Source organism: Gallinula chloropus, assembly GCF_964237585.1.
Source record: "Gallinula chloropus genome assembly, chromosome: 1".
Classification (NCBI taxonomy): Eukaryota; Metazoa; Chordata; class Aves; order Gruiformes; family Rallidae; genus Gallinula; species Gallinula chloropus.
In genome coordinates, this window is record NC_140085.1 from 83335719 (window position 1) to 83349645 (window position 13927).

Below are 13927 nucleotides of genomic sequence, written 5' to 3' on the forward strand. Positions count from 1 at the left end.
TGTACAACTTTCCAAACGTTTCTCATTCCTTTCTCTGGCCTACAATCTCTTTATTTCCTCATTTCTAACCTTTGCTTCTTTTTCACTCTTGTGTACACACTACCAGTGAGTCATAACAGTACTCTTCTGCCATAAGGATACAATAACCTTCTACAGAACACTATCCACTAATAAAACGCTCTGCTGTGACATTAGGAAATAAAAAAGACTGAAATCATGTTTTGTCTTGTGTGTGCATCTCTTCTCTCAGCAGAGAGAAAAAGAAGGAAGAAAAAAGTCACTTTCCATTGCTACCCTTCCACCAAACCCATAGGAGAATCCCCATCAGCTGGGCAGAAGCCTGCCAGCTTAGTTTGTGCATGCCAGGGCAGCTCTGACCAGCTCAGTGGATCTGCACTAATTTACTCTGGCAGACGATCTAACCCTGTGTAATCAAAATGGACGTATCCCTCAGTGAGGCAGATGAAGAATGGTAAAGACTACCTAGGCATATATACACAATACAGCTATCCTCCCTCCCTCCCAAAAGCACTTTCAGATGGAAAAAACGAATACACAGCTATCTTTACTTTGTCAAAGTTTTGCATTTGTTCCCTGTTTGTCAGCCATGACTCCATATCGGGGGCAGCCTGAATGACGAAAGCCTCATAGTCTGCAAACATCTGTGTGAAGCGGTTGGCGAAAACCTCTCGAAGCTGCACGTTCAGTTTGTAGTCCCTCAGCTCCACCTCCTCACAGGGCAATTTCCCATCCTTCTTCTCTGTGAGGGGAGCAGTGATGTTAATTTTTTCCATTGTCACACCCGTTCTCTTGGCAAGGGCTTGCAGGCGGGCAATCGTCTCGTTGCCTTTCAGCAGCTCATACATGTTGAGGGCATTGCTCGGGATGTTTCCATTCTTCTTGTCATTCACCAAGTCGCTAAGAACCAGATTCTTGAGTTTGGTGGCGCTGTCACTGCAGTGCAGGTTACCCTCTGGTGGGATTCCAAATTGCAGGAGAACCTCAGAGATTTCCTGGATAAACTCCAGCTTATTGGGGAACTGGGGGAATTCCTCTGGCAGTTCAATGAAATGGTTATCGATGTCTACAAAGCACAAGTTTGCCTGAAATACAAAGAAAAGTGTCAAAGCAGATGCTCAGCACTGAATTGGCTCCTCTGCTAAGTAGCCCTGCTTTCCCAGCGTGCTTCCAGACAAAAGGCTAAGAGCACACATGTGGTGTGTCATCTAGCCTGTGACATTTAAGACTTCAGCTAAGCTGGGGGCCAAGTGGACGGGAACGATTTAACAGCTAAATAAAGCCTCCCGCCCCCTCCTGTTGTCCTGGGACTTACAGATCCCAAATTTGCTACTACAAAGATTTGATATCACCCTCCCAGATCAGCCAAGGACACACCAGCAAGCAGGATGTGCAACACCACTTCTCAGACCACGTAAAAACCATGTGCCACATCTCAAAGGCACATTAATTTTATCAGGATCCAACTGCAAGAAGCCTCTGTAGCTGTGCTACCAAGGAATGAGATGTTCACCGAGATAACATGATGCTGCTATGAGCAAAGCTACAAAACAGGGTCCCATGCAAATCCTTCAGGATGGTGTCTGAGTATAGCTCATCCACTGGAGGTCCTATTTCCCCACCCGCTCCTACCCACTCTGTCCATAGAGGCTTTTAATCTTGGCAATTTCTCTGCCCAAGATTTAAACAGAGTGCTCTTAGACAGCTTTGCTATGCATGGAAATGGATCTCAGCCCGTAAGATTAAAGCTAAGTGAAGACATGAATCTAGTGGGGCAGATAGTTTTACTAGGAAAGTGTCAATGGAGGGATGAAAGAACCCTACATGAAAATTTATGACATTGCAAATGCACCCTCAGGAATAACAGCAGAATGGAAAACAATAATAGATCTTCTAACTGTGGCTTACATCTGAAAGTCACTGTCTGATGAGTGCGCTGTACTGGATAAAATCTTAAACCAGGTCAGACTCCCGAGATGCTGAGCTCCAAAGGGCTTTACCCTGGTATAAAGCTGCAGAACAGGAGATGCAGGAACCCACAGGGCAGCAGGTGTTAGCCTGGCTTGGTCATCAGCACAACTCCTCCACCTTTCCTGAGGCACTTTTACTATTCTTGACTTCTCATCAAACACCATAGACTAACCTTCCAATTACGTGAACAGAAAGGACTTATTTTCCTCCTTCTGTGAAAAAGTTAATTTTCAGCAGGACAATACATCCCAGAGCAAACATGGTTATGATATAATGGATATTTCAGGGACATGCTTGAGATTATTCACCTTTCACACAGATGCTTTAAAGGGTACTAGGATGTGCTTGGTAAAGCAGGGGTATCCCTTCAGCTCACTTTTCTATAATACATTTGGACCAGATGAAGAAAAGCATTTCCTCAAACCAAATGACTTAACTATATAGCTATTAAAGAGTTGTGGCATACATTAGTACAGTTCTTTAGCTCAGGGACTGTCTATCAATATTTAATTTCAAAGGCTTTATTTCATCTCTGCATATCACTTACAAAATTTGAAAAATAAGATTTGGATTCAGAAACCCCATAGAGAACTGGTCTCACATACTCTTCAAAAACATCTGATGATTAAAGTTAACGTGAGAGAGATTTGTAACCTTAAGACAGCATAACAGTCAGTTGTTGTAATTTTTATCTCTAACAAGCAAATGGTTTATATTTAGACCAAGAGCTTGAAAAGTTAGTCCCTGGCTTGAACAATAAAGGAATGCTAAAGCAAAGAGTGCTTTGTCATGTGCTCACATGCTTAAGGATTTTTTATTTTTTATTATCTAGAGGAATTTGAGTTTCAAGACACTTCCTGTTCAATGGCCCCTCTTTCTTTCCCTTTCCCACACTTACTGGACTTGGGGTGTTTGTAAATGCTGTGCTGATATTTTTCATTCATTTTTCAAACACTGCAACAGGGGGTATGCAACATCCCACTATTACTCTTCCCTTACTTAATTTGTAATTCAAGTGATACTGCAAATGCATCACATTAAAATTTTAACTTAAGGAAACTGACAGTTTAATCTGCTAACTAAACGCATATGACTCATAATTTTAAAAATGTCGGTAATTATGTAATATTATCATGGTTTTACTGAACAGCTTAATTAGATACCAGCTTCATTTCCATACCAATGCAAATTTGATGTGATTGCACCATTGTATCCACAAGGTAACACTTGAGTTGCACTGTTACATGCCACCTTGGCTATGAATCAGACACCTCCATCTAACACCCAACATAGGGATTAAAAACATATTATCCTTGCCCTGTGTTTACTGCTCCACTTCCACACACAAACTCTCTCTCCTGCAGTTGCTCCCACCTGCCTTCTCAGTAAAATCACCTATTTGCACACCTTAGCAACTCTGCCACCAGAAGAGGTCCCTGTGTGGAGCTGAGCACAGCAATGCCACCTTCATGAGATGTTGCAGCCATAGTGTTGATACCAGGTTTCACACTGATTTTAAGAAGAAATCCAAAGTAAAATGCACAATACGCTTAAGAGATGGGTCCAGTCATTATCTCAGACGCAAAGAGGCTGGCAAAAAGACTTTGCAGTATGGACAGCAATCAGTGGCCAGGTTAAAATGCCAACCACTTTTAATTACCTCGGTCAAATTCTGAGGAGAAAAATCTCCCTTTCACCCTCTACTACCACTGATTTTAACACCTAGATAAGGAGGACAACCTTTCCTTTGTTCTCTCTCCAGGGAAAATTTTCACTTCCCGTCGCATGGGAGGATGGAAGACCTTCAGTCCAAAAGACTACAACCGGTGTTTTAAAAGCAGGGGGTGGAGTATGTGTGTACATGATTTAAAAGGTTCACAGGCACAGTATTAATGCAAATCTGGCTTGTTTGAGGCTGGGATGCTGGTGGGACTTTGACCCAGACAGGAACATGTGGGTTAACTCGTGGGTGGGATAACGCTGGCAGGACAGGGTACATGTCGCATCAGCAGTTTACACCATCTAGTAACTGCACCTGAGATCCAGGTTCATAAAGACAACACCCAGATTAAATGCTTTTTAGCCCATATAAGACAATAGGACTGTGACGTTGAAACCTTGTGAGGTGTGTGATGTAAGGAAACCAGAGAAACTTTCAGCATCACAGCAAGAAGCAGAAGCATTTAGAAGTCACTTTAGTGACACTTGTTAAATTCAGAAACAGACCTAGAAGGGCTGTGGAGACTTCCTCCACTGCCTCGCTCTACTGGAAAACAGTCTTCATTGTGCCAGAGGAGCCTCCTAACACCAGGCACAGCATCTTCCAGCAGGAATTCACACTAATACTAATAACATATTTCAGGGTAGCAACACCAAAGGTGAGAGACTGACCTCCTGAGGCAGCTCTAGCTTGGAGCGGTCAGTTCCTTCCTTGGACTGCAGCCCCATCAGGTAGGGAACGGGAGCATCCAGAAAATGCAGGAGAGAGGCAGGAAGGATGGGGACGTACACATGCTGCCACTGAAATGGGAACAGAAGTGTCGTGATCCCCTCTGCCACTGTCATCAGTCGCTGATAATCTAGTGGGAGAGAGAGACAGACATTGAATTATCTTTTGAAATCTGGTTGGCAAGGATATCAGTGACAAAAACAAGACAGAAATCACGTTTATAGGTCAGATGTTCTTTTGAAAATAAAAGAGTACTTAGAAACCTTAAACATTATTTAATTCATCAAAACTTGTTACAGTCAGGAAGAAACTGCTGAATGTTAATATCTTATTGAGATCTATTCCATCATTAAATTAATTTATTAAAAATATACCAAAAGTTCTCTCTGAGGTACAGGATAATAGTATTCTGATAAAAAGCACAGATTTTTACAAGGGAAAAGGAGAAGAAAAAAGTGAACTTAAGGAAATATTGCAGTAAGACTTTCTCACTTGCTCCTGTTTGCCTGCTTCTGCTCCACTTGCTACTACTTCTAAGGATGAGTGTATTTTCCAGGACCTTTTGGTCACAAAACTCCAAAAGTTTGCAGTCCCTAAGTAGTTAAAAGCATATTTTTAAAAGTAAAATCCAAACAGAAGCCTAGCAGACACCTAGTTCTCAAAAATATTCTGCAGAGTTAGCATATTTATATTGAATTATTATCCTAAATTGGCCGTGTTTTGGTTTGTAAACACATTTTTTTTAATTAAAATTTAATTCAACACAGCTAAGCTGAAAGAATATTTCAGAATTTGGATAAGAACAAATTATTTCTCAAATATCCAGTTGGCACGATGCAATACCAAAACCTATTTGTTGATATAAATGAGGGAATCTGAATTTGAGAACACAGCTTGAAAAAAAGTTTAAAAAAAACCCCAATCACACATTGGTATTAAAGAGGTGGTCATCCTTACAGCAAATCTCAACCCCTGGGTGCCACAAGCTGCTGATGAACATGAAACCAGATAGTTGCTTTTATGCCACGTTACAGCACCTTCTGCATCACAGACAAGCAAGGGAAACAGTTCCAATTCCCATCCCATGGCTCCACCACTTGTGAAAGTTGCTCTATTATTTGCAAAAGGGAGCTGTTCCCCCTTGCCTTCAGTGCACAGGTACATCATCAGTAAGCAGAAAGAGTGGCAGAAGGGATGTCTCCACTGTGGATATATCCAAATGCAGTTCTCATCAGTGCCAGGTAAATCTCAGGAGCTTTGGCTTGAGCAACCAAAAGATTGGACAGGTTGGCCATGAGCCAGCGGTGTGCCCTGGTGGCCAAGAAGGCCAATGGGATCCTGGGGTGCATCAGGAGGAGTGTAGCCAGCAGGTCAAAGGAGGTGATCCTCCCCCTCTACTCTGCCCTGGTCAGGCCCCACCTGGAATATTGTGTCCAGTTCTGGGCTCCCTGGTATAAAAAAAGACAGGGATCTCCTGGAAAGAGTCTAGAGGAGGGCTACGAAGATGATTAAGGGCCTGGAGCATCTCCCCTATGAAGAAAGGCTGAATGAACTGGGGATGTTCAGCCTTGAGAAAAGACTGAGAGAGGATTTTATCTGAAGTGTGGGACACAGAGGGAAACGGCCAACCTCTTTTCAGTGGTCTGTGGAGACAGGACTAAGGGCAATGGCTTCAAGCTGGAGCATAGGAAGTCCCACACCAATGTGCGGAAGAACTTTTTGACAGTGAGTGTGACAGAGCATGGGAATAGACTGCCCAGGGTGTTGTGGAGTCTTCTCCTTCTCTGGAAATATTCAAGACCCGTCTGGACACCTACCTGTGCGACCTGTCCTAGGGAACCTGCTTTGCAGGGGGGTTGGACTCAATCTCTGGAAGTCTCTTCCAACCCCTACAGTTCTGTGAATCTATGAATTTTCAATGTCACCAAGAGCAGATCCTTGCTAACACCTGGGTGGTTGCCCATCTCTCCCAGCTCTTCTGCCCCACTCCATGAAATAAAGATACATGTATCTGGTTTTGAGTTAGGAAAGAAGGCCTTTTTCCTCTATAGCCCCACAGACTGCTTCCACATGGATAGGAACCTAGCACATCTCTTCCCATTTCCCCAGCAAGCCAGTCTGATACCCTCGCAGGGACAGCAAAAGTGCCATCATCTGACACTGCTCAGCTACTAGGAGGTCACTGGGAAGATGCACTTGCATAAATATGCAAGTTAAACCAACAAATTGCATAACCCACTCTCCTTCTTGATAGCACCTCTGTGTGGAAAACCAGCCCTGGTCAGCAGAAGGTCAGCTGGCAAGATGAAAACCATTTTTCATCTTGTCTTGCTAATAGCTAGTCACTCAATCTCAAGGTTACACCTCAAAACCATTCCCAGCTACAGATCAGCCAGTTATGAATCTCTCCGTATGGAATAGTCTGTAATTATACACCACCATTGGCTGTCTTGTTGAGAAGCACTTACACAGAATCAACAACATCTCCTGGTGAAACTTAGGTGTCTTAGGTGTTATGACATTTCATAACTGAAATCTTTAAAGGTTAAAAAAAAAATCAAATACAGAAAGTAGCATGTCTTAGTATGTAGAAGACAATGTCAAAATCTGTTCTGATCTACACAGCCATGCGAAAAAACAGGTCTTCACAGGGAAGTTGCACATATCTTTTTGGATAAGGGCCTTCACTCTGGAAATATGTATTCACTCTTCTTTCATGCTACAGATACTATTTCATATAGTCACTAGCACAAGTTTTGTAACCAACTTGCTAAAAGGGAAGCTTTTTTTCAAAAAACAATTAGTGATAAACAAATTATTAGGCTAATTGTAATCATTCAACAGTATTTCTTAGCAATTAGCAGTGGTGATAAACAATTCTGTACCCAGCAGTTTTCACTGAAGAGAAGGAAGCTCTCAGGTTCCTCCAGAAAAATGATTGAAAACAACACATGTGGATATAGTTTGATATTTGAATAATATCAAGAAACTCTAGTTACTTTGTAGTTGCTTAAAAGCCTGTACAAAGTTAGACACCTATCCTTTAAAGCACAAAGTCTTTTTTGATGGAGAGATTTTTTGTACCCAACAACATTTGAGGGAAGTTTATGTCGTTGCTGAAGACAACCTGGAAACAAGAGACTCCTCCATTTCCCCAAACCAGAGGGACAAAAAGAGGCTGTAGAAGAGGAGGAAAGAGGAGTAGGAAAATAATGGAAGCAGATGAAAAGCAGAGACATTTTTTTCATTATAGACACAGTATAGACAGTGTGCACTTGCATCAAGGGGTAGAATGTTTCCAGATGCTATCTCACCATCACTACTAAACTTGGATAACCATCTCCAAGCCAAGTTTTGCCTGTTATTTTATGAATGAGAGGCCCAGATAGAAAAACTATTTTCTGACCCTACTCCAAATTTCAGAGCTAGAATAAGGGATTAGATAGTATTCACCAGTATAGGAAGTGTCTTTGGAGAAAGGCCTGTTTCTTGAGCAGAGACAGGACATAAAATGCCTGGTTTGCATCCATCTGAGATCAAGAAACATCCAGAAAAGTTAAAAAAAGTAAAAACATTGTCTGGGTGATATCCATAGAAGGTCACAAACTCAGAGTGATGGATGGCTCAAATCAAGGCAATTTCCGAGATCAGTGAAATAAATTCCTTCCTCTGCTTGGGGCTCACCCACCTCATGCAGTGTACACCAGGTTGGATGCAGTGAAAGGACCTGCAATGCCAACAAGACTATTGCTGCTTTAAATGCACGAGCAGAAGGTTGCAGCCCATGGTGATGGCTCACAACTGGCCACTGCCACCAGAGAAAAAATTTAATCTGTGCAAAATCATCCCTGAGTACAGCAATAAGTAGTGGGCAGATCTCTCTTTGCTGTGCAGCTTGGAACAGCGGAGGAAGGACCCAGAAGGTCTGGAGACCTAGTAAACGTCTTACACACAAAATGCATTTTTCTGCAGTGTGCAGTTGGGCTTTCATCTTTAAACTTCTCTTATACTGGATCTCCTTTTGATCCAATTGCTCCACCTCTCCTCCTTGCATTGCTATATTCCTTTCTTCCTTTCAGTTTTCATTTCTTCTGACTCCTAAAGTGACAACTTATACCACAGGACTTATTTTGCTTGGCAGCTATACCTGCATCCCTCACCCAGCCTTCTTGGACAGGGAAATATCCTCAAGCACAGCCCCTACAGCAAGTTCTTTGTATTCAAAGTTAAGTCCCTTATTTGTACACATGACATTTTCCAAGGGAAACTGCTCAGGGAGGATAATCCCAAGGCAAAGTGACCTCTATGGCTTTTATTGCAACTGCTGCTTTCTAACAACCGCTTAGCTGGATTTGGCATGGGTCTGTCTCTCACACTTAACCTTCTCCCTAAGTGAAGAAGGATGTGACAGAGTTTAGTTCAAAGACTCTGGATCAAACCCCTTGTTCTGGCAGCATCTGCTGAGGGCCCTAGGCCAAGTCCTTGTATCTCGGTTCCCTGTGCAGGACAAGTAACTTCTGTGAGGACCCACTCTGCCATGGGTCAGCTATTCTGCTGTGTGAGCATTTCAGCCACACTTCAAAAAAGGTCTGAAAATATTCATGTGATTTGCAAGGTACAACGCAATGCTTAAAATATAGATTCCTGTAGAATTATGAATCACTATTTTGAGCTAGAGATGGAAATGGTTTCAGCTTTTGAACATCACTCACTACAAATGCAGGGTTTATTTTTCTGAAAGAGGAAATAAATGTGACAAATATTTGTCTTGATGTCAATTCTCCACAATACAATAACAGGACAATAACCGATCAGCACAGTATTACAACAAGATACTGTGTGTGCTGAAATATCTATGCCAAAGAGCTTTAAGTCCAAACACAGACAGTGACTGAGAAAATAAAACAAAATAATCCTTCTCCTTTCATTTTACAGATTGGGTACAAAAGCTCTAAGATTTTAAGCAATCCACAAAGCTCAACATAAAAATTGCTTTTCCCCGATACAAAAGAGTCTGGTATCTCAAAGTACTTTCTGTGCTGTAGCAAAACAAAAGCAAGGTTCTTGGAGAGGGGAGAGGGACATTAATGTTACTCCTGCACAGAACAGCTAAGATCTCCCTCTTTCAGGTGCTACCTCCAAAACAGATTCAAATCTTTCAGCATAATCAAACAAAAGCAAATTTTACCTGGGACCTTCAACACATGCCCAAGCACAGGATTTTTGTGTTTAGGGCATGCATAAGAGCACACACAGGCTCAAACTAGAAATGGCATTCTTGCTGTGATCAGTAGAGCATTATTCCACCCAACCTTCCCAATGAAAGCACAATTTGGCAGTTTTCCAACTCTGTTCCAGCAGCCTACCAACGGTCAGGTAGAAAGCATACTGCAGAGCTGGATCGTCTAAATCCAGTATAATGCTTTAAAAAACAGGCTGTACTTCCTCCTTCTGTTCCTTAAGTCCTGTTTTACAACCAATTTGAAAGCACTTGGAAGCATTTGAAAAGATGGGTTACCTGGACACCACTTCCCTTCCTCTACAGCTTATTGAACAAGCATAAAGTATAACTGCAGCTTTGCAAAGCCACTTCTTTAAAAATTTATCCTGGAAGATGATAATCAGATGATGTTCCCAAAGAGTACTTTATCAAAAGGAACAAAATTATTCTAAGCAATAGTTTTAAACAAAACAAAGCCAATAACAGAGAAAAATCTTAATGAATAAGAGCTAATTCTTCAGATGGAAACAGCTGAACAAGCTTTAAAACATTCTTGTGACTAACAGCTTTTCCAACATGCTACTTCTTCAGTCAAAGTATTATAAGCAATTGCTGCTCAACTGCTACTTTTTGAACAAGATATATTAGCTGAGCCAGGCATATTGGAAAAACTGGAAAATAAAAATTAATATTTTGCTTTGAGCTCTGAGCCTGAGTCAGGAATGGTGCATGACAGTTGAGAGACCTGTCTAGTCACTTGGTACCTTCAGATCTCTAATGTTTGTATCTCACATGCTGCAGACAAAAAAGGAAATCTGAAATTCACATCTAGGACAAAAATTGTTTATGAAAACAGAAGTTTTAAAATCATATCTCAGTAGCTCCACAGAAGCAATGCATATAAGTTACTCAGACTTCAAAGTGCCCTGGAAGCTTCCATCTTTCATCTGGTTTGTACTCTGGTAGTTGTGATAACTGACATGCCAGACCAGGTGATTTTCAAGAGATGTTCAGTAAAAAAGTGCACACAAATGCTTTAGAAAATGTTTATCCACCACAGAAGTCACCTTGTACCAGTGTTACCTTCAGGGCACTTGGACAGGTTGGTGACACAAGGCTGTAATAATAAGCAGACTGTACTGGGGAACAACCCATGGCATCTCAATGCCCTTCATTCCTGACACAAGAGAGGATTTACCAGCAAGCGACACAGCACATAAATTACAAGATAAAAGCAGAGCAGCAATTTATGCTAATCTGAAAATACACATTTTCTTAAATGGGACTACCCTGCATCAAATTGCCTGAAATAAGAATGAGCCTCTCAACCTGGGGTCAGCACTGACCCAAGGGAAGCATCCCCAGGCCGATATTCATGGAAGTCAATTCTTCCCCTTTTCTCTTATTGGCAAACACTTAATAGAAAAAATAGTCCCTTCCATTTCAATAAATTTCCATTTATACGATTTATCTATGTTACAGCCTGCTGTCTGCAGTTCAGAATAAATTAATTTATGATTAAGCACTACCTTAAGAATTAATTCATGGGAAAATCTGAATTAGCTCCTATTACCAGCATGGTTAAAATAGATTGCTGAGGTTTCCACAGAGCCCATTGTTTAATTCATCTCTCTCCAGAAGACCTCTCAGGCCAGTGGCATTTTGTTACCAATCCTTGGGAAATTGATGCAGCTATTGCAAAGTGTTACTAACCTGGACACTGCTGGAAGCCCAGACATTCACAGTACCCTTACATCTTCAGAGTTACATGGAAGTGCTGTGTTCTGAATAAAATAAAGGGCACTTGCAAGAGTATTACTTCCTACAATTGCATAAACTATAATAAAACAAGTGTGTTTCATAAATGAAAGTCTGTAACCCCCTAGCTTACACAACAGCAGAAGTGTGCAACACAGTGTGCCTTGTTTAGGCATAACAAATATGACTCTACATCTTATTTTTTCTGCTTTATTGGGAGTCTCGTTGTAGCTTGTTTGTCCTTCCTTTGAAAGCTCAACATTTGAAAGGAGCACATCACAATCCCAGCTTTGATATTTAGAGGATGAAGGCTGCAATCTGAAGACTGGTCCTGAAGAACTGCAGGGGAAAAAAAATAATCTAATCCCTCCCTTTGGTTTTCAGAGTCCCATTGTTAAAATTTTGTCCCATTGTTGAAAGTCGTTTTTACATGCAGGAACATGTAACCTGAAGCCACCGGAGTTCTGCTTCTAGTGCTTTCAGCTACAGCTTTCTGCATCACTTTTTCAGGCCGAAGTCTGCACTTAAGGCAATCTATCACGCCTACCCTCCAACAGAAGGTTTTGATTAACTCACTGGAAGTCCATCCTGTCTCCATTAACAGTAAGGACTTGTCTTTTCAGTTCTGCTGTTTAGGTGCAAGCATGTGTCTCTGCCAGTTACTCAGCTATCCTTACCTTGTTCCCTGTTTTGCCCTAACACTGCCGCAGCATCGTTTGCTGCTCCCAAGCTGCACATATGTCCCAGATCTTAAAACTGAAATGCTTTGGCCATAGTGGCTTTTGCCCAGAAGGACACTATTATCCACACTAGTGGTTCCCAAACTGTGGTTTGCAGCACCAGATCGCTTTAAACCATAAATTTGAGAGAAATTGAGGATTAAGGTAGTTCCCTGCAGTCCAAAGCATCCAGGAATGAAAGAGCTTAAAAATGAGCTCATATTTTATACCAGACTCTTCACCTCTCTGCTTGACCACCTCAGCTGCAAAGTGAAGTTACACTCCCCTACAATCCCTTCATTGTCCAAAGTTGTGGGACACCACTCATCCATAAACCACCATGAACAGAGCAACTGCATAACCAAAGTTGACAGGACCAGCCATGGTAAAAACAGCTACCAACTGGGTTCTGTTCTCAGCACAGAGCTGTGCCAGACAATCCTGTATCATGCTGGGAACGCATCCAGGGCAAGCTGAGTAAAGTTACACAACACCCTCACCTCTTTCATTTAGTTAGAAGCCTTTGTTCAAGCTGCTGGAAACATTATGCCTCAGCTATGTGGTTAAAAATAAACTTTTTCATCACAATCTCCTTGCTCACTAGAACTAAAAAAATCACTTCAGAAAAGACAATACAGTCTCTGTGCTACCTTCCTGTCAGCCCCTCGCTGCTGCTGTCACCAGATGCAACTCCACTTGACCAACATCCTTCCCGCAGGCAGCCCACTGCCCATTCTTGAATGAAAAGCTTCCTTCCAACAGGGCTAGGAGAACCACAAAAAAGTCAGCTTACATTTCCCACAGATATTATTAGCAGCTCTCTCACTGAAACAGTTTGGTGAACTGAAGTAGGTCTTGGTTCAGGGCTCTGATTTCTTGAGCATGGCATCATTTTGGTGAACTCTGACTTTGGGTGAATAATGCTCTCTTGCTTGAAATTGCACCCTGTGGATGCAAAACCATCTTCTGCTAATCTTCTGTAGAGTTTGGTATGGTTGCAGCAAAGCCAGGCCACTGGAAAGATGATCCAGTGAGCCTATCCTCTTTAAAGGAGAAAGGGAAGGGAGGACAAATACACGAAATCACTCATTTGTTACTTCAGAATAAGCGATACAGAACCCAAAAAGTAATTTCATATTTTGCCTTGAAAAAACTTGCAGTTAAGCATTTCTCCCTGATGGATCTGAAAGCTTAGAAAGGAGACTTCAGTCATAGCTAGCCTGGATATATCTCAAACAGGAAAAGAGCTGCTTTGTTTTCTCTTTCAGGAACCACAAGGCTACCATTTAAAAGTAGCCGCAGTGCGCAATTAGCCAAGCATTCAGCTCTCATGATATGCCACAACTGAGGCGTTGCACTTGACCTCCACTCCACATTCCACACCTCTGGGAACCAGCATTATGATGCTATTTACATAATCACAGTATTTCCCTAATACAAACTGCATGCTTTGCCTCACGTGCCATCAAATTCTATCTGATAAAGAAGTAAAGGTAAGGTCAAGGACATCCCTAGATTAACCAGTAATAGACCAAGAGGGGAAAAAAAATAATCTGAATTTGGATGGGCAGAGAACATTAATTTTCACTATCTCATTTTTATTTAAAAACAAAACAAGAAAACAGTTAAATCAAACAAAACAAGTTGAAATGGCTTCAAGTTATGCCAGGAGTGGTTTACATTGGATATTAGGAAAAATTTTGTCACCAAAAGGGTTGCAAATCACTGGCTACCCAGGGACATGATTGAGTCACCAACCCTGGAGGTATTTAAAACACATGTAGCTGTGGC

At 41.7% G+C, this 13927-nt stretch overlaps 1 protein-coding gene across 5 annotated transcripts in view; it reads right to left on the reverse strand.

Moving 5' to 3' along the window:
- The window catches only part of DENND5B (DENN domain containing 5B), a gene marked incomplete at its 5' end in the record, with an annotated part of 116314 nt that overhangs the window by 36298 nt on the left and 66089 nt on the right, over nucleotides 1–13927 (reverse strand). For all 5 annotated transcript variants that reach the window (XM_084279084.1, XM_084279083.1, XM_084279081.1 and 2 more), the window contains 2 exons: nucleotides 570–1103; nucleotides 4381–4568. In XM_084279084.1, the coding sequence (XP_084135210.1) occupies nucleotides 570–1103; nucleotides 4381–4568 (722 nt within the window). The remainder of the gene's footprint in view (nucleotides 1–569; nucleotides 1104–4380; nucleotides 4569–13927) is intronic.